At 51.3% G+C, this 23173-nt stretch overlaps 1 protein-coding gene across 1 annotated transcript in view; it reads right to left on the reverse strand.

The window, feature by feature from the left end:
* Positions 1-15881, reverse strand: part of PREB (prolactin regulatory element binding) — a 118042-nt gene extending 102161 nt beyond the window's left edge. Inside the window, exon 1 of the mRNA XM_053709401.1 lies at positions 15652-15881. Coding sequence (XP_053565376.1) covers positions 15652-15786 — 135 coding nt within the window. The 5' untranslated portion in view covers positions 15787-15881. The remainder of the gene's footprint in view (positions 1-15651) is intronic.
* Between the last annotated feature and the right edge of the window lie 7292 nt (positions 15882-23173).

Genomic DNA, 23173 nt, shown 5'->3' on the forward strand with positions numbered 1-23173 from the left:
AATTTACTGCCCAAATTTTGCTCAAAATGTTTTGTCTGTGGTGTCTCACCACCGCTGTATCAGGCCTGTTCTCCCACGTTGCCGCTCTGGCTGAGAAGAACTGTGCGGAGCACACCTGTGTCACAAGGCCAATGCGCAGTAATGACGCTGTCTAAAAGCGCACGCAAAGTATACTCCGTAGCAGGATTTAATATGTGTTTAAATAGTAGTGCTCAGCTAGGTCATCATGGCTGCATTCACACGGCAGCAGTGTGTACCGGGTATGGATGGCAAGTCCAGTCAGAGGACTCGGCGCCCTCTTGAAGTGTCAGACATCCTTACTAAGTGTATGCAAAAGAAAAATCTCAACCTGAGGTACCGAAGGCTATTCAAACTGCCCCCGTAATAAAATCTTATAGGGTACATGTATAGTCCCACTTATGTGTCTGGGGTCTTAAGTCAGCCTGCTGGGTGTCTGTCCACTGTAACCAACTCATTAGGCAAGAACCCATTAGAGGGATAGAGTACGTTTCTGCATCCTGCAATAGTCCTGTAACACAAATGGAAAATTAGTGTAACCAACACTGTTTGCCTTAAAGAGAGGGTAGCATAAAAAAAAATGTAAGAGGCATTGGAACCTCCCTGCGACATCCAGAGCTAACTTACATGGCTTTAAATGACTCCCCTGTCCTATCTTGCAGGAAACAATGCATTTAGAACAATAAAAACAAAATGTATGCTTACCAGATAAATTCCTCTCTTTCCTGGCAGGGAGAGTCCACGACTTCATTCCTTATTGTTGGGAAATATTAAACATCCCTCCCACTTCCCATATCCCCTTAGTCATTCGGCTGAGGGTACAAGGAAAAGAAGAAGAAACATCAGGGTATAAAGGTGCCAGAAGAAAACACAAAAAGGGAGCCGCCCAAAGAAAAACATCTAACAGGCGGGGTCGTAGACTCTCCATGCCAGGAAAGAAAGGAATTTATCTGGTAAGCATAAATTTTGTTTTCTTTCCATAACGCAGGAAGAGTCCACAACTTCATTCCTTACTGTTGGGAAAACAATACCCAAGCTACAGAGGACACTGAAGGAATAACGGGAAGGCACAAGAAAGAGGGGGACCCTAATCAGAGGGCACCACAGCCTGAAAAATCTTTCTCCCGAAAGCTGCTGCAGCCAAAGCAAACATATCAAACTTGTAAAATTTTGAAAAAGTATTTAAGGACGACTAGGTAGCTGCCTTACAAACCTGATCCATAGAGGCCTCGTTCTTATGGTTGATGCATCGTGTAACTGACTTACGAGCTTGAATCAATGTGTCAATAACACTCTCAGAGAAACCTCTCTTGGCTAAGACTAGGCGTTCAATCTCCATGCAGTCAGCCTCAGAGAATCTAGATTTTGATGTAGGAAAGGAACCTTGTATAGGCAGCTCCCTGTGACAAGGTAACCTCCACGGAGGAAAAGAGAACATCCCCGCAAGATCAGCGAACCAAGTTCTTCGCAGCCTGGATGGCGCAATTAGAATCAGAAATGCTTGCTCTTGTTTTATGCAGGCCACCACACGAGGGAGGAAAGAGATATAGGAGTCTGAACCACCATGGAACCGCTAGGGCATCTATTAGATCAGCTTGAGGATCCCTCGATCTTGACCCATGCCTAGGTAGTTTGGTGTGACAGACCCTTCTGTCAGTACTGAAGGAGTTAACTGTGTTCCACTTTAAGAAGCTATTGTGTACTGTCATTAAAGTTAGTGATAAACAGTCCATTGTTTAATCACCCTCAGAGAGCAGACGCTAGATGATAAGACAAGCCAAATGTGTTCTGTGTTTAAGTTGTTATCTGCCTAAGTAAAGTATGTGATTCTATTGTGGTCTGTCCAAGGGTGTGGGCCCTCCATCTAATGTACAACATTCTTTCAAACCCCCCCCCATCTGGGGGGTCAGACCTGCATAAATACTAGGCATAGCCTTTTAATAAATGACATTCTGTTTTAAACCTGAAAACTGGCTGGGTTGTGAATTGCTGATTCCCTATGCAGGACATTGTTCATCTGGTGTTAACCCTTGGTATCCTGTTGGTACCGTAACTGTTACGGTTACCCTTAGTCTCGCTGAGAGATGGACCGCTTAGTAGCCTGGATCCCTATTGCTAAAGAGGGGAGAAGCTGCTTTCCATAGTATTCTATATGAGTCTCGCAAATATAGAATAATCTCCCTTAGCTGCAGTACAGCTACGATACCCTTCTGCCCACAAAAACGAGTCAACGCTGCGATTGAGGGTCAAACAAGAACTCAGGACTGGGATGCCCAGCCTTCTTTTTATTAAGGTTACATGCACACAGGGCACTCCCAGGGGGAGAGGGGGGGGAAAGCACAAAATCCCCCATCACACATTTAGATAGAGAGCACTGTCCTTTGACAGGCCACAATAGGATTACAGTACTTAAGATAACAAGTTTACAAGTTCATCTTATCAATTAGCAGTCTGGCTCCAGAGGTGATTAGACAATAGTTTCTAAAAGCTGAAAAAAAAGAGTTAACTCTTTATGAAATGATACTTGTTACGGTTTTCTTGGAGCCCTTCTTAGGCGCTGGCTTGCTGGTTCAGGCATTGCTGCTGGGAAATAAGCTCTTCACAACAAAATAACTAATGCTTCTGTAACAGTGCTCCCTTTCTGTGGAACACTCTGGCAGACACGGTCTGACCCCTTTTCGGGGCAGACTAAGGCTGTCCAGACCGCTGGTTATGCGGGGCTGAGGTCGGTTTGTCTGGACAACCCGTCGGCGTTGCCATTCTGTTTCCCAGGTCTGTAAGTAATGGTGAAATTGAAGGGTTGCAACGATAAGCTCCAACGTAATAGCCTGCCGTTATCTCCAGAGACCCGGTTCAGCCACACCAACGGGTTATGGTCGGTGACCAGAGTGAACTCCTGACCATATAAATAGGGAGTCAATTTCTTTAATGCCCACACCAAAGCCAAACACTCCTTTTCGACCGCTGCATAGCTGACTTCGCGGGGCAGGAGCTTCCGGCTGATGTAGGCAACTGGATGCTCCCCTCCATCTTCGCCTACTTGGCTGAGGACGGCTCCCAGCCCGAACATGGAAGCATCTGTATGGACGATAAAACGTTTGTTAAGGGCTGGGGCCGCCAGGACAGGAGCGTTAATTAGAGCATTTTTGAGAGCCTGGAAAGCCGTTTCACAGTGGGGAGACCACAGGACCTGTCGAGGTAAGTTCTTCTTGGTCAAGTCAGTCAGGGGTTTGGCAAGTGTGCTGTAGTCTGGTACGAACCGTCTATAGTACCCTGCCGTGCCCAGGAAGGCTAGGACCTGAGTCTTAGTGATGGGGGTGGGCCAATTGGCGACAGCTTCTATTTTGGCCAGCTCTGGTCGCTGCTTTCCACACCCCACCCGGTGACCCAGGTACTGTACCTCGGCCATCCCAAAGTGGCATTTTTCTGGCTTCAGAGTCAGGCCAGCAGCCCGGATCTGATCCAGAACCATTCCCACATGAGCTAAGTGGTCCTCCCAGGACTCACTGTGGATCGCTATGTCGTCCAGGTAGGCGCAAGCAAAACTCTGGAAGCCATCCAGGAGCCTATCCACCAAGCGCTGGAATGTAGCTGGGGCATTCTTCATCCCAAACGGCATTACCCTAAACTGATATAAGCTGAATGGGGTGACGAATGCCGACTTGGGGATAGCCTCCGGGGCCAGGGGAATCTGCCAGTAACCTTTGCAGAGGTCAATAGTGGTCAGGTAATTTCCCCTGGCTATACGATCGAGTAGCTCGTCTACCCTGGGCATATTTACTAGCTGGGCTTTAGGGTGATCGCCTCGCCTTCCTACTCGTTGACACACATCGCAGGTGTTACAGTAAGTTCTAACGTCAGCGTGCACCCCTGGCCAAAAGAACGTGTGAGTAATGCGGTGTAGGGTACGGGTAACGGCTAGGTGGCCTGCTAAGGGGATGTCGTGGCCTATTTTGAGGATTTCTTGACGGTATTTGTGGGGCACTACCAGCTGTCGCCTACGCTGTCCCCTTTTCTCTGTCCAGCGGTATAGTTTCCCTTTTTCCCATAAGAATGTTTCGTTATCTGCCCCGCCCCCTCCGGTCTCTGCTCGTTCCCGGTACTTTTGTAAGGTCGGGTCAGTCTTAGACTCTGCCTCGAAAGCATCTGGGGTGTCCCAGGGTATGGGGCCTAACCTGTCAGGCAAGGTCGGGGTAGGTCTTACCTGTGTCTCCCGCACTGGTGAGAGCTCTCGCTCCGTCCGGGCTTGGGCCCGTGTAGTCACTGGGTCCGCCTCGTTGTTGCATACTGGAGCATAGGCAGAAGTCATGGGGCCCAAATCGTTGCCCAGTAGTACTTCGGCAGGTAAATTATCCATTAGGCCCACGTTCACAGCCCCCTTTCCCGCTCCCCAATCAAGATGCACTTTAGCTGTTGGAATTTTGTACACATCCCCCCCCGCCACTCTAACGGCCACAGTCTGTCCGGATCGCTTGTGCTCTGGCACCAAATGACTCTGTACCAGCGTGATAGTAGCCCCTGTGTCTCGCAATCCCTCGGTAGATCGCCCCTCGAGCCATACCCTCTGCCGATGGTGCTGGCGGTTATCTGAGGCAGCATATACAGGGTCTGCCTCGTGAAGCGGCCCCACATATCCCTCCATAGGGGCCTCTTGGTTAACACAGAGGGCCCGGGCCAGACGATAGGACCCAGAGGGGTAATTGTAATTCCTGGGTGTCTGGTGCGTATTAAGGGGGCAGCTAGCCATGAAATGCCCTGGTTGCTTGCATCGGTGGCAAGTCGGTCTGGGACGCTCAGAGCTGTTATTGGGTGGTCCTGAGTGTCGGACGGGCCCTGTGGGCACCGGGGCTCGGAATTCAGCACGAGGGGGTGCACGGTAAACCTCTCTGGGTTCGACCCGTGCTGGAGCTCGGTAGTTCATGGGTTCGTGAAGACGGGAGTCATAATGTTCATCGGCCAATTTGGCTGCTTCTTCTAAGGTAGAAGGCCGCCTGTCTCGCAGCCATTCCTTCCCTTGCTGTTCCATGCCATTATAAAAATGTTCTAAGAGAAACAATTGTAAAATTTCCTCCCCAGTCACCGCTTTACTTCCGCTCAGCCAGTGATTTGCCGCTCTCCGCATTCGGTGCGCCCATTCCATATGGGTATCGTTAGGCTTCTTTTCCGTGCCCCGAAACTGTCGGCGATACGTGTCCGGAGTTACAGCGTACCGTCGCAACAGTGTCTCCTTAACTAGCTCATACTGTGTCACTTCCTCAGCACCCAGAGTACGAAAGGCTTCCAGGGCTCGCCCGGATAGTTTCCCAGACAATATCGTGGGCCACTCTCTGTTGGGAATCTGGTGCAGGGCACATTGCCTTTCGAAGTCCGCCAAATATTCATCAATCCCTGTCTCGCTCTCTAGGAAGGGTTGAAATGCCGCATAGGGTATCTTGGGCCTCCCAGCATTTTCGACAGGGATGATTACCTGTGGGGCTTCAGCATTGCGGTGTGCGTTCGCTAGGTTGAGTTCGTGGGCTCGAGTCTCTCGTATATCCTCGTCCGCCTCCGCCATCAACTGCTGTACCAATTCCATGGAGGGGTTCGGCCCGTATAATGAGAGCCTTTCCCGAACAATCCTGGTTTTTTCGTCACTAATCGTGGTCGGTGTTTCCGCCATTGTGAAGCTCTGATCCAGTTCGGTCAATTCTGCGATCAGCTCTCTCCTCGGCCGGTTGCTGGCGTACCCCCCTCTGCTTTCAAGTAAATCCTTTAGGGTTGTACGCTTCAATTTTTCGTAAGCGCTCTCCATCCGTTCTGTACCTCTCCTAGGAAATCCAGGAAAATCCCGCCGCTGCCGCCAAATGTTACGGTTACCCTTAGTCTCGCTGAGAGATGGACCGCTTAGTAGCCTGGATCCCTATTGCTAAAGAGGGGAGAAGCTGCTTTCCATAGTATTCTATATGAGTCTCGCAAATATAGAATAATCTCCCTTAGCTGCAGTACAGCTAGGATACCCTTCTGCCCACAAAAACGAGTCAACGCTGCGATTGAGGGTCAAACAAGAACTCAGGACTGGGATGCCCAGCCTGCTTTTTATTAAGGTTACATGCACACAGGGCACTCCCAGGGGGAGAGGGGGGGGAAGCACAAAATCCCCCATCACACATTTAGATAGAGAGCACTGTCCTTTGACAGGCCACAATAGGATTACAGTACTTAAGATAACAAGTTTACAAGTTCATCTTATCAATTAGCAGTCTGGCTCCAGAGGTGATTAGACAATAGTTTCTAAAAGCTGAAAAAAAAAAGAGTTAACTCTTTATGAAATGATACTTGTTACGGTTTTCTTGGAGCCCTTCTTAGGCGCTGGCTTGCTGGTTCAGGCATTGCTGCTGGGAAATAAGCTCTTCACAACAAAATAACTAATGCTTCTGTAACAGTAACAATTGGTGGCAAGCGACGGGAGGATCCTTATCGCCCAGAAGAGCAACTACACAAGCCAGTAACCTCAGGAAGAGGGGGATTATTACAATACTGACAAAGATGGAAAGAGTACCAGGGACCGTAGGAACCAATGGGCTCAGCATATCAGACAGAACCCCCGAAGAAGCAAGTTTTGACCGGGCTGTCAAAATAAGACTGGCACATTATGGCCCCAACCCATCTGCGGAAATTATCGACCGGGTCATAGCAGCTGTGGAGGCCAACCTACTTCGCCAAAGCGGCGCTGCAGCAAACCCAGTGGAAAAGAGAAAAGTAAATTTTGCAGCTTTTAAAAACTTCCTGGAAACAGAAGGAGAGATTGATGGGTACCTTGCGGATTTTGAGAGGCAATGTGCACTACACAAGGTACCCGCAGAGGACTGGGTCACGATATTATCCGGAAAATTATCCGGCCGGGCCAGTGAGGCTTTTCGGGCCATTCCAGATGAGGAAGTCAGGTATTATAATACTGTAAAAGAGGCTCTGCTCTCCAGGTATGCGGTTACACCGGAGGCGGTTCAGAGACACTGTTAAATTAGCTGGTGATTCCTACCTTGAGTGGGCATGTAAGGTGCACCGCACAGCAGCTCACTGGATAGCGGGGTGCCAAGTCATATCTGGGGAAGAGGTGCTGCAGCTATTCCTGTTGGAACATTGCTTTGACAAGTTACCCGCAGGAGTTAGAGAGTGGGTTCGGGACCGTAAACCCTCCACCCTGCATGAAGCAGCTCGCTTGGCAGATGAGTATACGGATGCCCGCAAACTGGACACTGCTACCACTAAGCCCCCTGCTAGAGTGGAGTACAGACCCCCAGTCACCCCAGCAGCTGCCAGTTACCAACCCCCGGCGCACCGCTATACCACACGGCCTCTGGCCACGAACTACCCTCAGAGAGCCCGGTTCAATTTGCGGGGCTACTCACAACCTATTCGGTGCTTTGGATGTAAGCAACTAGGGCACAAAAGACCAGAGTGTCCCCTAAATGCAGCGAACCAAGCACAGTCCTGGAGAAGACCCGCCAGCGGAATCCCACGTAACCCTCAGCCTGCGGCCCGCTACGTAGAGGCGCAAGAATGCTGGGGCATCCTACATGAGACAGACCTTGTGCAAGCTGTCCACCGGAATAACCGGCAACTGGTTAAAGTGAATGGGAAGGAGGTCAGTGGTCTACGGGATACTGGTGCTACCATGACCTTGCTTCAAAAGAACTTGGTGTCTGAGAAACAGCACACTGGAGACACTGTGGCTGTGAGGGTAGCAGGGGGCGCTGTGTTCCGCCTACCTGTTGCCAGGGTACATTTGGATTGGGGAGGGGGCGCTAGACTTGTGAATGTGGGGGTCATGAAGGATTTACCAGCTGATGTTCTCCTTGGAAATACCTTGGCCCCCCTTGTTTCTGCCTACGCTCCTATGGGTCCCGCGGATGTTAACCCTGTGACTACCCGTGCCCAGATCCGTGCAGTAGAGACTGACCCACCTGCTGCTAAGCCCCAGGACGCTGAGCTCAGTAAATCTCTATCCGCTATTGATACGTGGAAGTCCCGTTACAATGCGCTGATGAAGGAGAAGAGGAGCGCAGAGACAAGCTGCACAGACAGACTGCAGAAAACACCAGCTTGAGATTTAAACATGAAACATTAAAGACAAACTTAGTGACACTGGAGGAGAAGCTGACGCTGGCACATAGTGAGGTGCAGCAACTCAAGGGCACCCTATGTCAGTATGAAGGGATTGTGGATACCTATAAAGAGCAGGTACAGAAAACTCGTAAAGAAGCTGATGGGATTTTGAAGGACTGTTTAGCCCTAGTCTGGGCACTGAGGAAGTTGAACCCTTGTTTGTATGGACAAGAATTCGCTCTCATAACGGGAATACAGATGGATTGTCCTGGCAAACTGACATGCCTACCACCTCCTAGTCCGGTCATCCCCAGGTTGACCCGCAAAAGGGTCAAGCCGGGTCTGCCAAGGGGGGAGCTATGTGACAGACCCTTCTGTCAGTACTGAAGGAGTTAACTGTGTTCCACTTTAAGAAGCTATTGTGTACTGTCATTAAAGTTAGTGATAAACAGTCCATTGTTTAATCACCCTCAGAGAGCAGACGCTAGATGATAAGACAAGCCAAATGTGTTCTGTGTTTAAGTTGTTATCTGCCTAAGTAAAGTATGTGATTCTATTGTGGTCTGTCCAAGGGTGTGGGCCCTCCATCTAATGTACAACATTCTTTCAAACCCCCCCCCCCCCATCTGGGGGGTCAGACCTGCATAAATACTAGGCATAGCCTTTTAATAAATGACATTCTGTTTTAAACCTGAAAACTGGCTGGGTTGTGAATTGCTGATTCCCTATGCAGGACATTGTTCATCTGGTGTTAACCCTTGGTATCCTGTTGGTACCGTAACATTTGGCATTGAGACGAGAAACCATGAGCTGTATCTACGGCGTCCCCCATCTGCTACATATATCTGCATATACCTCGGGTGGAGAGACCATTCCCCCGGGTGAAAGGATTGCCTGCTGAGAAAGTCTACTTCCCAGTTGTCCACACCCGGAATGTGGATCGCTGACAGCATACAGTTGTGGGCCTCAGCCCATTCTTGGATCTGAGATACTTCTCTCATTGCTAAGGAACTTATCGTTCCTCCCTGATGGTTGATGTAGGCTACCAACGTTATATTATCCGATTGGAATCTGATAAACTGGGACGAACCCAGAAGGGGCCTAACCTTCAGAGCATTGAAGATTGCCCAGAGATCCAAGATATTGATCGGTAAATTTGACGCCTCCTGAGTCCACAGCCCCTGTGCCTTCCTGGCACGCCATACGGCTCCCCAGCCAGATAGACTTTACGGCTCCCCAGGGAGATAGACTTGCGTTGGTAGTCACAATCTCCTAGGACGGTCTCAAGAAGCACATGCTTTCGGACAGGTGATTTTGACAGAGCCACCAAGAGAGCAAGTCTCTCGACCGGCTGTCCAGTATGATCTGTTGGGACAGGTCTGAATGGTCGCCATTCCCCTGTCTCAGCATGCATAGCTATAAGGGTCTAAAACGGAATCTGGCAAATAGGATGATGTCCATACAAGACACCAAGAGTCCAATCACCTCCATACACTGGGCCACTGAAGGTCTTAAGGAGGCCTGGAGGGCAAGACATGCTGTTAGCTTGCAACGTCTCTGATCTGTTAGTATGATATTCATGGACACCGAGTTTATAACTGTGCCCAGGAAATTGACCCTGGTCTTTGGGGTAAGAACTATTTTCCAAGTTTATCTTCCATCCATGTGACCGAAGAAGACTCTGAGTGATCCCTTGCTAGATGAAAAGATGGTGCCTGTACTAAGATATCGTCCAGGTAAGGAGCTACTGCTATACCTCGGGTTCTAGCCACCACTAGAAGAGCACCCAGGATCTTTGTGAATATTCTTGGAGCAGTAGCTAAGCCAAACGGAAGTGCTAAGAACTGGAAGTGCTGATGCAGAAAAACAAAACTCCAGGAACCGAAAATGTTCCCTGTGGAACGGAACATGAAGGTATGCATCCATCAGATCTATGGTAGCCATAAACTATCCTTCCTGAACCAGGAGAAGTATTGATCTTATTGTCTCCATCTTGAAGGAAGGGACAGTTAGAAATTTTTTTAGGCACTTCAAGTCCAGAATTGGACGAAAAGTTTCCTCCTTTTTGGAGACTTTTTTTTTTTTTTTTTTTTTTAAATAGAACCCAAGACCTCTTTCTGATGCCGTTACCAGGACAATTACTCCTAAAGAGACTAGGTCCCTTACGCAACCTAAAAAGGCTGTACTCTACTCTGGTCTTGAAGACAGTCTGGAGAGTAGGAATCTGACCCTGGGCAGATGAGATTTGAATCCTATCCGGTATCCCTAAGATACGACCTATAGAATCCAGAGATCCTGAGCATTCTGAAACTAAGCATCTGTGAAAAGCAACAATCTGCCCCCTACTTGATCTGATCGGGGGCCGCCCCTTCATGCCGATTTGTTATCAGCAGGCTTCTTTGTCTATTTGGACTTGTTCCAGGACTGAGCCGGCTTCGAAGTACTATTGAGCTGCTCGGGCTATGATGATAATTGAGATCGTTGGGACTTGCCAGAACAAAAGGAAACATCCCTTAGGTCTGTTTTTCTTATCCTGTGAAAAAGGGTAATCTCCAGCAGTGAGCAAAGTGACTTTAATTTTCAAACAAAGGTCAAATACAGCAACGTTTCGGGCTAACAATAAGCCCTTTCTCAATGCTTGAGAAAGGGCTTATTGTTAGCCCGAAACGTTGCTGTATTTGTCCTTTGTTTGAAAATTAAAGTCACTTTGCTCACTGCTGTAGATTACCCTTTTTTACTTGAATTGTTTGGGCTTGGTTAGCCCCCTCCGTGCACCTGTGAGTAGTGGGTGCTGTATCCATTTCTACCTTTCTTATCCTGTGGTAAGAAGGCACCTTTCCCTCCAGTAACCATAGAAATTATGGAGTCCAGACCTGGTCTGAATAGGATCTTTCCCTTGAAAGGAAGGAAAAGGAGTCTGGATTTAGAAGTCATATCCGCAGACCAAGACTTCAACCAGAGAGCCCTGCGGGCTAGGACCACAAACCCTGAAGCCTTTGCATTAAGGCGTATAATCTGCATATTTGCATCAAAGATGAAGGAATTAGCAACACTTAGAGCCTTAATTCTCTCCTGAATATCCTCGAGGGGAGATTCCACCTCAATAAGTTCAGAGAATCGCACCAGTAGGTGGCTGCCCCTGCAGCCATCGGTTGGAATAAAAATCCTGTGTGTTGGAACATTCTCCTCAGGAAAGTTTCCAACTTCTTGTCCATAGGTTCTCTAAAGGAAGAGCTAGCCTCAAGAGGAATAGTAGTATGCTTAGCAAGCGTCGAAATGGCACCATCTACCTTAGGAGAGTCGGGGACCGGAAACAATATTTTAAAATTCGCCATACGAACTGTAACAGGAAAAGTCTGCGGGACATTCCTGTCTTTGTATACCCTCAGGTAGCTTAGCCTATGGAACTTCTAGCATAGACAGGACCTCCTTCAGTAAAAAAACAAGAAGTTCAATTTTAAATCTAAAGGAGGGTTCCTCCGCTGGAGCAGATAGATTTAGTAATAGAGGTTTCTGATTCCGAAAGTTCGCCCTCTAATGCCAGAGAGGTTAACTCATCCTCGGAAAGCTGCGACATTAAATAAGGAGAACTATGTTTAACCTTTTTTCTTAAGTTTACCAGAGATAGGTACACACAGGGCCGCAGACACCACCAATTGTAACTACGCGGTAAAGATCGCAGAAAAAAGGCCCCCTCCAGATGGAGAAATAGTTGTGCCACGGGAAACTGCATGTGAAGTGGTTTGAGTAGAAAGGGTAGGAATCTCTCTGGTCACAAAAATCCTGAGAGGTAGACAACTCAGAGGAACTAATTACGCTATGGGTATTAGTAGATTTAGCTCCTTTTTAGAAAACAGTACCTAGGCAAATGGAACAAAATTGAGCAGGTGGGCAAATCACAGCCTCCTCACAATATAAACAGGAATTATTATTCACTACGGAAGGAGTGCCTTCTAACGGATTATCAGAGTCCTCCATAGCTGGTATGTAATCCCACAGTTGGAAGAAAAAAACGTTAAAGCGTTTTAATATAGACCAAGACAGGCTATTAGTGAAAACGCTCTCCCCAGGAGTGGTGTATGCAGCAGGATCGCAAGGAAATGAATGAGGCCGCACCTAGTCACGTGGTGCGCAAGACAGGACTTCCCCTGCTATTAAAAAGGAGCGCCAAGCTGTATGAGCTGCGCAGCTCACAAAACAAAAGTGAAACCTGCTTGTTTCTTAGCCAACGTACACAGTCTCATGAGCCCAAACCACAAAGTTAAAGCAGTACATAAAAATCCCCAAAACTGTTCCAAATCTCCCCTGAAGGAGATATTAATCCTTGATCCTTTTGGGGTATAGAGGAGTCACATTGTGACCCTATAAATGAAGTCCCTGCTATATAATAAACAAGCAGACTTACCCTCCAGGATCCACGCTGTGGAACAGACACAGCCTCTCAAGTGTGACAGCCTTGTAGCGGTGCTCTGACAGGGACCTGAGTGATTAAAAGCAGGCAGTGAAACTCGTTAACACTGATTGCTCAGGTGTTAGCTAACAGTCTGAATGGCTTCGCAAAAAAAAAAAAACTTTCCCTGCTTCTCCAGACTCTAACTTTCATCAATACTCTCACTAAGAGGTTGACCTGATTACTTAAAACTCCAGTCCTCTCTTAAAGGGAACATACCCATACAGAACTATCAAAATCTTCTAACACTTCTCTGCCATCCTCCTATCCGAATCTTCTGACACTTCTCTGCCATCCTCCTTTAGTGACGAAAGGCAAAGAATGACTGGGGGGATAGGGGAAGTGGGAGGGATATTTAAGCCTTTAGTTGGGGTGTCTTTGCCTCCTCCTGGTGGCCAGGTGTTGTATTTCCCAACAGTAAGGCATAAAGTCGTGGAATCTCCCTGCGTTATGGAAAGAAATCAGAATCTTCAGCAGAGCACCTCTCTCTGCCAACCTCCATGAAATGAGGCAAACATCTACTGGGAGGGTATGGGAAGTGGGAGGGATACTGCATTGCTCTGTTAGGGGTGTCTGTCTACTCCTGGTGGCCAGGTGAAGTATTTCCCATAGATTATGAATGGAATTTGTGAACTCTCACTGCCATTAGAAAGAAAGAAAAAAAAAAAAAAAAAAAAAAGAGAGCGAGAAAGAGAGAGAGAAAAGTGAGCCAGAGTGAGACCGTCCGTAGGGAAAAAAAAGTAATGGCGCTAGGGTAAAACAGAGTGAGTCAGGGGCCACAACAAGAGAGGAAAGACAGAGTGAAAGGGTGACTGTGAGACAGACAGGGACAAGAGTGACAGTGAGCAGGACCCAGCGAGGAGAGGCAGGGACAAGAGTGACAGTGAGCAGGACCCAGCGAGGAGAGGCAGGGACAAGAGTGACAGTGAGCAGGACCCAGCGAGGAGAGGCAGGGACAAGAGTGACAGTGAGCAGGACCCAGCGAGGAGAGGCAGGGACAAGAGTGACAGTGAGCAGGACCCAGCGAGGAGAGGCAGGGACAAGAGTGACAGTGAGCAGGACCCAGCGAGGAGAGGCAGGGACAAGAGTGACAGTGAGCAGGACCCAGCGAGGAGAGGCAGGGACAAGAGTGACAGTGAGCAGGACCCAGCGAGGAGAGGCAGGGACAAGAGTGACAGTGAGCAGGACCCAGCGAGGAGAAGCAGGGACAAGAGTGACAGTGAGCAGGACCCAGCGAGGAGAGGCAGGGACAAGAGTGACCGTGAGCAGAACCCAGCGAGGAGAGGCAGGGACAAGAGTGACAGTGAGCAGGACCCAGCGAGGAGAGACAGTGACAAGAGTCACCGTGAGTAGGACACAGTGAGGAGAAAGAGGGGCACCAGACAGTCACATGAATGACATAAGGGAACTATGGGTAATACTACAGGGCACCAGACAGTCACATGACTGACATAAGGGGACTATGGGTAATACTACAGGGCACCAGACAGTCACATGACTGACATAAGGGGACTATGGGTAATACTACAGGGCACCAGACAGTCACATGACTGACATAAGGGGACTATGGGTAATACTACAGGGCACCAGACAGTCACATGACTGACATAAGGGGACTATGGGTAATACTACAGGGCACCAGACAGTCACATGACTGACATAAGGGGACTATGGGTAATACTACAGGGCACCAGACAGTCACACGACTGACATAAGGGGACTATGGGTAATACTACAGGGCACCAGACAGTCACACGACTGACATAAGGGAACTAGGGGTAATACTACAGGGCACCAGACAGTCACACGACTGACATAAGGGAACTAGGGGTAATACTACAGGGCACCAGACAGTCACACGACTGACATAAGGGAACTAGGGGTAATACTACAGGGCACCAGACAGTCACACGACTGACATAAGGGAACTAGGGGTAATACTACAGGGCACCAGACAGTCACACGACTGACATAAGGGAACTAGGGGTAATACTACAGGGCACCAGACAGTCACACGACTGACATAAGGGAACTAGGGGTAATACTACAGGGCACCAGACAGTCACATGACTGACATAAGGGAACTATGGGTAATACTAAAGGGCACCAGACAGTCACATGACTGACATAAGGGGACTATGGGTAATACTACAGGGTACCAGACAGTCACATGACTGACATAAGGGAACTAGGGGTAATACAACAGGGCACCAGACAGTCACATGACTGACATAAGGGGACTATGGGTAATACTACAGGGCACCAGACAGTCACATGACTGACATAAGGGAACTATGGGTACTACCACAGGGCACCAGACAGTCACATGACTGACATAAGGGGACTATGGGTACCACAGGGCACCAGACAGTCACATGACTGACATAAAGGAACTATGGGTACTGCCACAGGGCACCAGACAGTCACATGACTGACATAAAGGAACTATGGGTACTACCACAGGGCACCAGACAGTCACATGACTGACATAAGGGAACTATGGGTAATACTACAGGGTACCAGACAGTCACATGTCTCACATAAGGGGACTATGGGTAATACTACAGGGCACCAGACAGTCACATGACTGACATAAGGGAACTATGGGTAATACTACAGGGCACCAGACAGTCACATGACTGACATAAGGGGACTATGGGTAATACTACAGGGTACCAGACAGTCACATGACTGACATAAAGGAACTATGGGTAATACTACAGGGCACCAGACAGTCACATGACTGACATAAGGGAACTATGGGTAATACTACAGGGCACCAGACAGTCACATGACTGACATAAGGGAACTATGGGTAATACTACAGGGCACCAGACAGTCACACGACTGACATAAGGGAACTATGGGTACCATAGGGCACCAGACAGTCACATGACTGACATAAAGGAACTATGGGTACCATAGGGCACCAGACAGTCACATGACTGAAATAACGGAACTATGGGTAATACTACAGGGTACCAGACAGTCACATGACTGACATAAGGGGACTATGGGTACTACAGGGCACCAGACAGTCACATGACTGACATAAAGGAACTATGGGTACCACAGGGCACACACAGCTTGGAACTCACCACAGCATTTTTGATGCCAGTTTTTGAGGCGCCGCCACCTCCTGCAGTGATTAGCAGATTCCTCTTATGGTCAATGCCCAGGGCGTACAGAGGGAAGGGGGCGCAGTAGAGGTCCGGGAGCCGCCGCCTGCCCATCTCAGGACATCACTTAACTAACTACAGACAGAACTTCCGGTGTCGTGTCCAATCGGCAAACTCTTCTGAATTTGGGCTCGTCACTTCCGGCGACGTTCATCAGCTGTTAGAGGTGTGTGGCGCTCACTCCGCATGCGCAAGAGGCCCAACCTCCTAAAATCAGCTGTGCCCAATTGCTCCAATGCGCGCTGCCGACTTCACGTGCCCGACTTGCGACATTGAGTAGATTTAGCGGTGTTGTCCGAACTGTGGATCTATCGCAAGCGGGAATCGGCATTTCCCGGAACTCCGCCCACCGAGTAAGCAAACAGTAATCCTACCCTCCGCCCACTGTGCCCAGCTACCTCCCACTCCTAGCAAACTACCCCAGCTACCCCCCACTCCTAGCAAACTACCCCAGCTACCCCCCACTCCTAGCAAACTACCCCCAGCTACCCCCCACTCCTAGCAAACTACCCCTAGCTACCCCCCACTCCTAGAAAACTACCCCAGCTACCCCCCACTCCTAGCAAACTACCCCTAGCTACCCCCCACTCCTAGAAAACTACCCCAGCTACCCCCCACTCCTAGCAAACTACCCCTAGCTACCCCCCACTCCTAGCAAACTACCCCAGCTACCCCCCACTCCTAGAAAACTACCCCAGCTACCCCCCACTCCTAGCAAACTACCCCAGCTACCCCCCACTCCTAGCAAACTACCCCCAGCTACCCCCCACTCCTAGCAAACTACCCCTAGCTACCCCCCACTCCTAGCAAACTACCCCAGCTACCCCCCACTCCTAGAAAACTACCCCCAGCTACCCCCCACTCCTAGCAAACTACCCAGCTACCCCCCCACTCCTAGCAAACTACCCCCAGCTACCCCCCACTCCTAGCAAACTACCCCCAGCTACCCCTAGCTACCCCCCACTCCTAGCAAACTACCCCCAGCTACCCCCCACTCCTAGCAAACTACCCCCAGCTACCCCCCACTCCTAGCAAACTACCCCCAGCTACCCCCCACTCCTAGCAAACTACCCCAGCTACCCCCCACTCCTAGCAAACTATCCCATCTACCCCCCACTCCTAGCAAACTACCCCAGCTACCCCCCACTCCTAGCAAACTACCCCAGCTACCCCCCACTCCTAGCAAACTACCCCCAGCTACCCCTAGCTACCCCCCACTCCTAGCAAACTACCCCCAGCTACCCCCCACTCCTAGCAAACTACCCCAGCTACCCCCCACTCCTAGCAAACTACCCCTAGCTACCCCCCACTCCTAGCAAACTACCCCCCCACTCCTAGCAAACTACCCCCAGCTACCCCCCACTCCTTACAAACTACCACCAGCTACCCCCCATTCCTAGAAAAATACCCCCAGCTACCCCCCACTCCTAGCAAACTACCCCCAGCTACCCCCCATTCCTAGCAAAATACCCCCAGCTACCCCGACTCTTAGCAAACTACCCCCAGCTACTCCTAGCTACCCCCCACTCCTAGCAAACTACCCCCAGCTACCCCCCACTCCTAGCAAACTACCCCTAGCTACCCCCCACTCCTAGCAAACTACCCCAGCTACCCCCCACTCCTAGCAAACTACCCCCAGATACCCCTAGCTACCCCCCACTCCTAGCAAACTACTCCCAGCTACCCCCCACTCCTAGCAAACTACCCCCAGCTACCCCCCACTCCTAGCAAATTACCCCTAGCTACCCCCCATTCCTAGCAAACTACCCCCACTCCTAGCAAACTACCCCCAGCTACCCCCCACTCCTTACAAACTACCCCCAGCTACCCCCCATTCCTAGAAAAATACCCCCAGCTACCCCCCACTCCTAGCAAACTGCCCCCAGCTACCCCCCATTCCTAGCAAAATACCCCCAGCTACCCCCGACTCTTAGCAAACTACCCCCAGCTACCCCCCATTCCTAGAAAAATACCCCCCACTCCTAGCAAACTACCCCCAGCTACCCCCCATTCCTAGCAAAATACCCCCGACTCTTAGCAAACTACCCCCAGCTACTCCTAGCTACCCCCCACTCCTAGCAAACTACCCCCAGCTACCCCCCACTACTAGCAAACTACCCCCAGCTACTCCTAGCTACCACCACTCCTAGCAAACTACCCCCAGCTACCCCCACTGCTAGCAAACTACCCCCAGCTACCCCCTACTACTAGCAAACTACCCCCAGCTACCCCCACTACTAGCAAACTACCCCCAGCTACCCCCTACTACTAGCAAACTACCCCCAGCTACCCCCCACTAATAGCAAACTACCCCCAGCTACCTCCCATTCCTAACAAACTACCCCCAGCTACCCCTAGCTACCCCCCACTCCTAGCAAACTACCCCCAGCTACCCCCCACTACTAGCAAACTACCCCCAGCTACTCCTAGCTACCCCCCACTCCTAGCAAACTACCCCAGCTACCCCCCACTCCTGGCAAACTACCCCCTCTCCTATCAAACTACCCCCATCTACCCCCTACTCCTAGCAAACTACCCCCAGCTACCCCCAACTACTAGCAAACTACCCCCAGCTACTACTAGCTACCCCCCCCACTCCTAGCAAACTACCACCAGCTACCCCCCACTTCTAGCAAACTACCCCCACTCCTACCAAACTACTCCCAGCTACCCCCCACTCCTAGCAAACTACCCCAGCTACCCCCACTCCTAGCAAAATACCCCCAGCTACCCCTAGCTACTCCCCACTCCTAGCAAACTACCCCAGCTACCCCCCACTATTAGCAAACTACCCCCAGCTACCCCCACTATACTAGCAAACTACCCCCACTACTAGCAAACTACCCCCACTACTAGCAAACTACCCCCAGCTACCCCCCACTACTAGCAAACTACCCCCAGCTATCCCCCACTACTAGCAAACTACCCCAGCTACCCCCCACTCCTAGCAAACTACCCCCAGCTACCCCCCACTACTAGCAAACTACCCCCAGCTATCCCCCACTACTAGCAAACTACCCCAGCTACCCCCCACTATTAGCAAACTACCCCCAGCTACCCCCACTACTAGCAAACTACCCCCACTACTAGCAAACTACCCCCACTACTAGCAAACTACCCCCAGCTATCCCCCACTACAAGCAAACTACCCCAGCTACCCCCCACTCCTAGCAAACTACCCCCAGCTACTCCTAGCTACCCCCCACTCCTAGCAAACTAGCCCCAGCTACCCCCCACTCCTAGCAAACTACCCCCACTCCTAGCAAACTACCCCCAGCTACCCCCACTCCTAGCAAACTACCCCCAGCTACCCCTAGCTACCCCCACTCCTAGCAAACTACCCCCAGCTACCCCCCACTAAAAGCAAACTACCCCCAGCTACCCCCCACTACTAGCAAACTACCCCCAGCTACCCCCCACTACTAGCAAACTACCCCCAGCTACCCCCCCACTACTAGCAAACTACCCCCAGCTACCCCCCACTACTAGCAAACTACCCCCCACTACTAGCAAACTATCCCCCACTACTAGCAAAACTACCCCCAGCTACCCCCCACTAATGGCAAACTACCCCCAGCTACCTCCCACTACTATTAAACTACCCCTAGCTACCCCCCACTCCTAGCAAACTACCCCCTAGCTACCCCCACTCCTAGCAAACTACCCCCAGCTACCCCCCACTACTAGCAAACTACCCCCAGCTGCCCCCACTCCTACCAAACTACCCCCAGCTACCCCCACTCCTACCAAACTACCCCCAGCTACCCCCCACTACTAGCAAACTACCCCCAGCTACCCCCACTACTAGCAAACTACCCCCCACTACTAGCAAACTACCCCCAGCTACCCCCCACTACTAGCAAACTACCCCCCACTACTAGCAAACTACCCCCAGCTACCCCCCACTACTAGCAAACTACCCCCAGCTACCACCCACTACTATTAAACTACCCCCTAGCTACCCCCAACTCCTAGCAAACTTCCCCCAGCTACCACCCACTACTCGCAAACTACCCCCAGCTTCCCCCCACTCCTAGCAAACTACCCCAGCTACCCCCACTCCTACCAAACTACCCCCAGCTACCCCCTACTCCTACCAAACGACCCCAGCTACCCCCACTCCTACCAAACTACCCTCACTCCTACCAAACTACCCCCAGCTACCCCCCACTCCTACCAAACTACCCCCAGCTACCCCCCACTCCTACCAAACTACCTCCAGCTACCCCCCACTACTAGCAAACTACCCCCAGCTACCCCCCACTACTAGCAAACTACCCCCACTACTAGCAAGCTACCCCCAGCTACCCCCTACTCCTAGTAAGCTACCTCCACTCCTTCCAAACTACCCCCACTCCTACCAAACTACCCCCAACTACCCCAGCTACCCCCCACTACTAGCAAACTACCCCCAGCTACCCCCACTACTAGCAAACTACCCCAGCTATCCCCCACTACTAGCAAACTACCCCCAGCTACCCCCCACTACTAGAAAACCATCCCCAGCTACCCCCCACTACTAGCAAACTACCCCCAGCTACCCCCACTCCTACCAAACTACCCCCAGCTACCCCCCACTCCTACCAAACTACCCCCAGCTACCCCCCACTACTTGCAAACTGCCCCCAGCTACCCCCCACTACTAGCAAACTGCCCCCAGCTATCCCCCACTACTAGCAAACTTCCCCCAGCTATCCCCCACTACTAGCAAACTTCCCCCAGCTATCCCCCACTACTAGCAAACTACCCCCAGCTACCCCCCATTCCTAGCAAACTACCCCAGCTACCCCCCACTACTAGCAAACTACCCCCAGCTACCCCACTACTAGCAAACTACCCCCAGCTACCCCCCACTCCTAGCAAACTACCCCAGCTACCCCCCACTACTAGCAAACTACCCCCAGCTACCCCCCACTCCTAGCAAACTACCCCCAGCTACCCCCCATTAATAGCAAACTACCCCCAGCTACCCCTAGCTACCCCCCACTACTAGCAAACTACCACTAGCTACCCCCACTCCTACCAAACTACCCCCAGCTACCCCCCACTACTAGCAAACTACCCCCCACTACTAGCAAACTAACCCCAGCTACCCTCCACTACTAGAAAACTACCCCCCACTACTAGCAAACTGCCCCCAGCTACCCCCCACTACTAGCAAACTACCCCCAGCTACCCCCCACTACTAGCAAACTACCCCCAGCTACCCCCCACTACTAGCAAACTACCCCCAGCTACCCACCACTACTAGCAAACTACCCCCAGCTACCCCCCACTACTAGCAAACTACCCCCCACTACTAGCAAACTACCCCCAGCTACCCCCCACTACTAGCAAACTACCCCCAGCTACCTCCCACTACTATTAAACTACCCCCAGCTACCCTCCACTCCTAGCAAACTACCCCCTAGCTACCCCCCACTCCTAGCAAACTACCCCCAGCTACCCCCCACTACTAGCAAACTACCCCCAGCTACCCCCCACTACTAGCAAACTACCTCCAGCTACCCCCCACTCCTAGCAAACTACCCCAGCTACCCCCACTACTAGCAAACTACCCCCAGCTACCCCCCACTACTACCAAACTACCCCCAGCTACCCCCCACTACTAGCAAACTACCCCCCACTACTAGCAAACTACCCCCCACTACTAGCAAACTACCCCCATCTACCCCCCACTACTAGCAAACTACCCCCAGCTACCCCCCACTACTAGCAAACTACCCCCAGCTACCCCCCACTACTAGCAAACTACCCCAGCTACCCCCCACTCCTAGCAAACTACCCCAGCTACCCCCCACTACTAGCAAACTACCCCCAGCTACCCCCCACTCCTAGCAAACTACCCCCAGCTACCCCCCATTAATAGCAAACTACCCCCAGCTACCCCTAGCTACCCCCCACTACTAGCAAACTACCACTAGCTACCCCCACTCCTACCAAACTACCCCAGCTACCCCCCACTACTATTAAACTACCCCCAGCTACCCTCCACTCCTAGCAAACTACCCCCTAGCTACCCCCCACTACTAGCAAACTACCCCCAGCTACCCCCCACTCCTAGCAAACTACCTCCAGCTACCCCCCACTCCTAGCAAACTACCCCAGCTACCCCCACTACTAGCAAACTACCCCCAGCTACCCCCCACTACTACCAAACTACCCCCAGCTACCCCCACTCCTACCAAACTACCCCCAGCTACCCCCCACTACTAGCAAACTACCCCCCACTACTAGCAAACTACCCCCCACTACTAGCAAACTACCCCCCACTACTAGCAAACTACCCCCAGCTACCCCCCACTACTAGCAAACTACCCCCAGCTACCCCCCACTACTAGCAAACTACCCTCAGCTACCTCCCACTGCTATTAACTACCCCAGCTACCCCCACTCCTAGCAAACTACCCCCCAGCTACCCCCCACTACTAGCAAACTACCCCCAGCTACCCCCCACTACTAGCAAACTACCTCCAGCTACCCCCCACTCCTAGCAAACTACCCCAGCTACCCCCACTCCTACCAAACTACCCCCAGATACCCCCCACTACTAGCAAACTACCCCCAGCTACCCCCACTACTAGCAAATTACCCCCAGATACCCCCACTACTAGCAAACTACCCCCCACTACTAGCAAACTACCCCCAGCTACCCCCACTCCTACCAAACTACCCCCAGCTACCCCCACTCCTACCAAGCTACCCCCAGCTACCCCCCACTACTAGCAAACTACCCCCCCACTACTAGCAAAGTACCCCCAGCTACCCCCTACTCCTAGCAAGCTACCCCCACTCCTTCCAAACTACCCCCACTCCTACCAAACTACCCCCAGCTACCCCCACTCCTACCAAACTACCCCCAGCTAACCCCCACTACTAGCAAATTACCCACAGCTAACCCCCACTACTAGCAAACTACCCCAGCTATCCCCCACTACTAGCAAACTACCCCCAGCTATCCCCCACTACTAGCAAACTACCCCCAGCTACCTCCCACTACTAGCAATCTACCCCCACTCCTACCAAACTACCCCTAGCTACCCCCCACTACTAGCAAACTACCCCCAGCTACCCCCACTCCTAGCAAACTACTTCCAGCTACCCCCCACTACTAGCAAACTACCCTCAGCTACCCACACTCCTAGCAAACTACCCCAGCTACCCCCCACTCCTACCAAACTACCCGCAGCTACCCCCCACTCCTACCAAACTACCCCCCACTACTAGCAAACTACCCCAGCTACCCCCACTCCTAGCAAACTACTTCCAGCTACCCCCCACTACTAGCAAACTACCCTCAGCTACCCCCACTCCTAGCAAACTACCCCAGCTACCCCCCACTCCTAGCAAACTACCCCAGCTACCCCCCACTCCTACCAAACTACCCCCAGCTACCCCCCACTCCTAGCAAACCTCCCCCAACTACCCCCACTACTAGCAA

The sequence above is a fragment of the Bombina bombina genome, chromosome 4, assembly GCF_027579735.1.
Source record: "Bombina bombina isolate aBomBom1 chromosome 4, aBomBom1.pri, whole genome shotgun sequence".
NCBI classification, from domain to species: domain Eukaryota; kingdom Metazoa; phylum Chordata; class Amphibia; order Anura; family Bombinatoridae; genus Bombina; species Bombina bombina.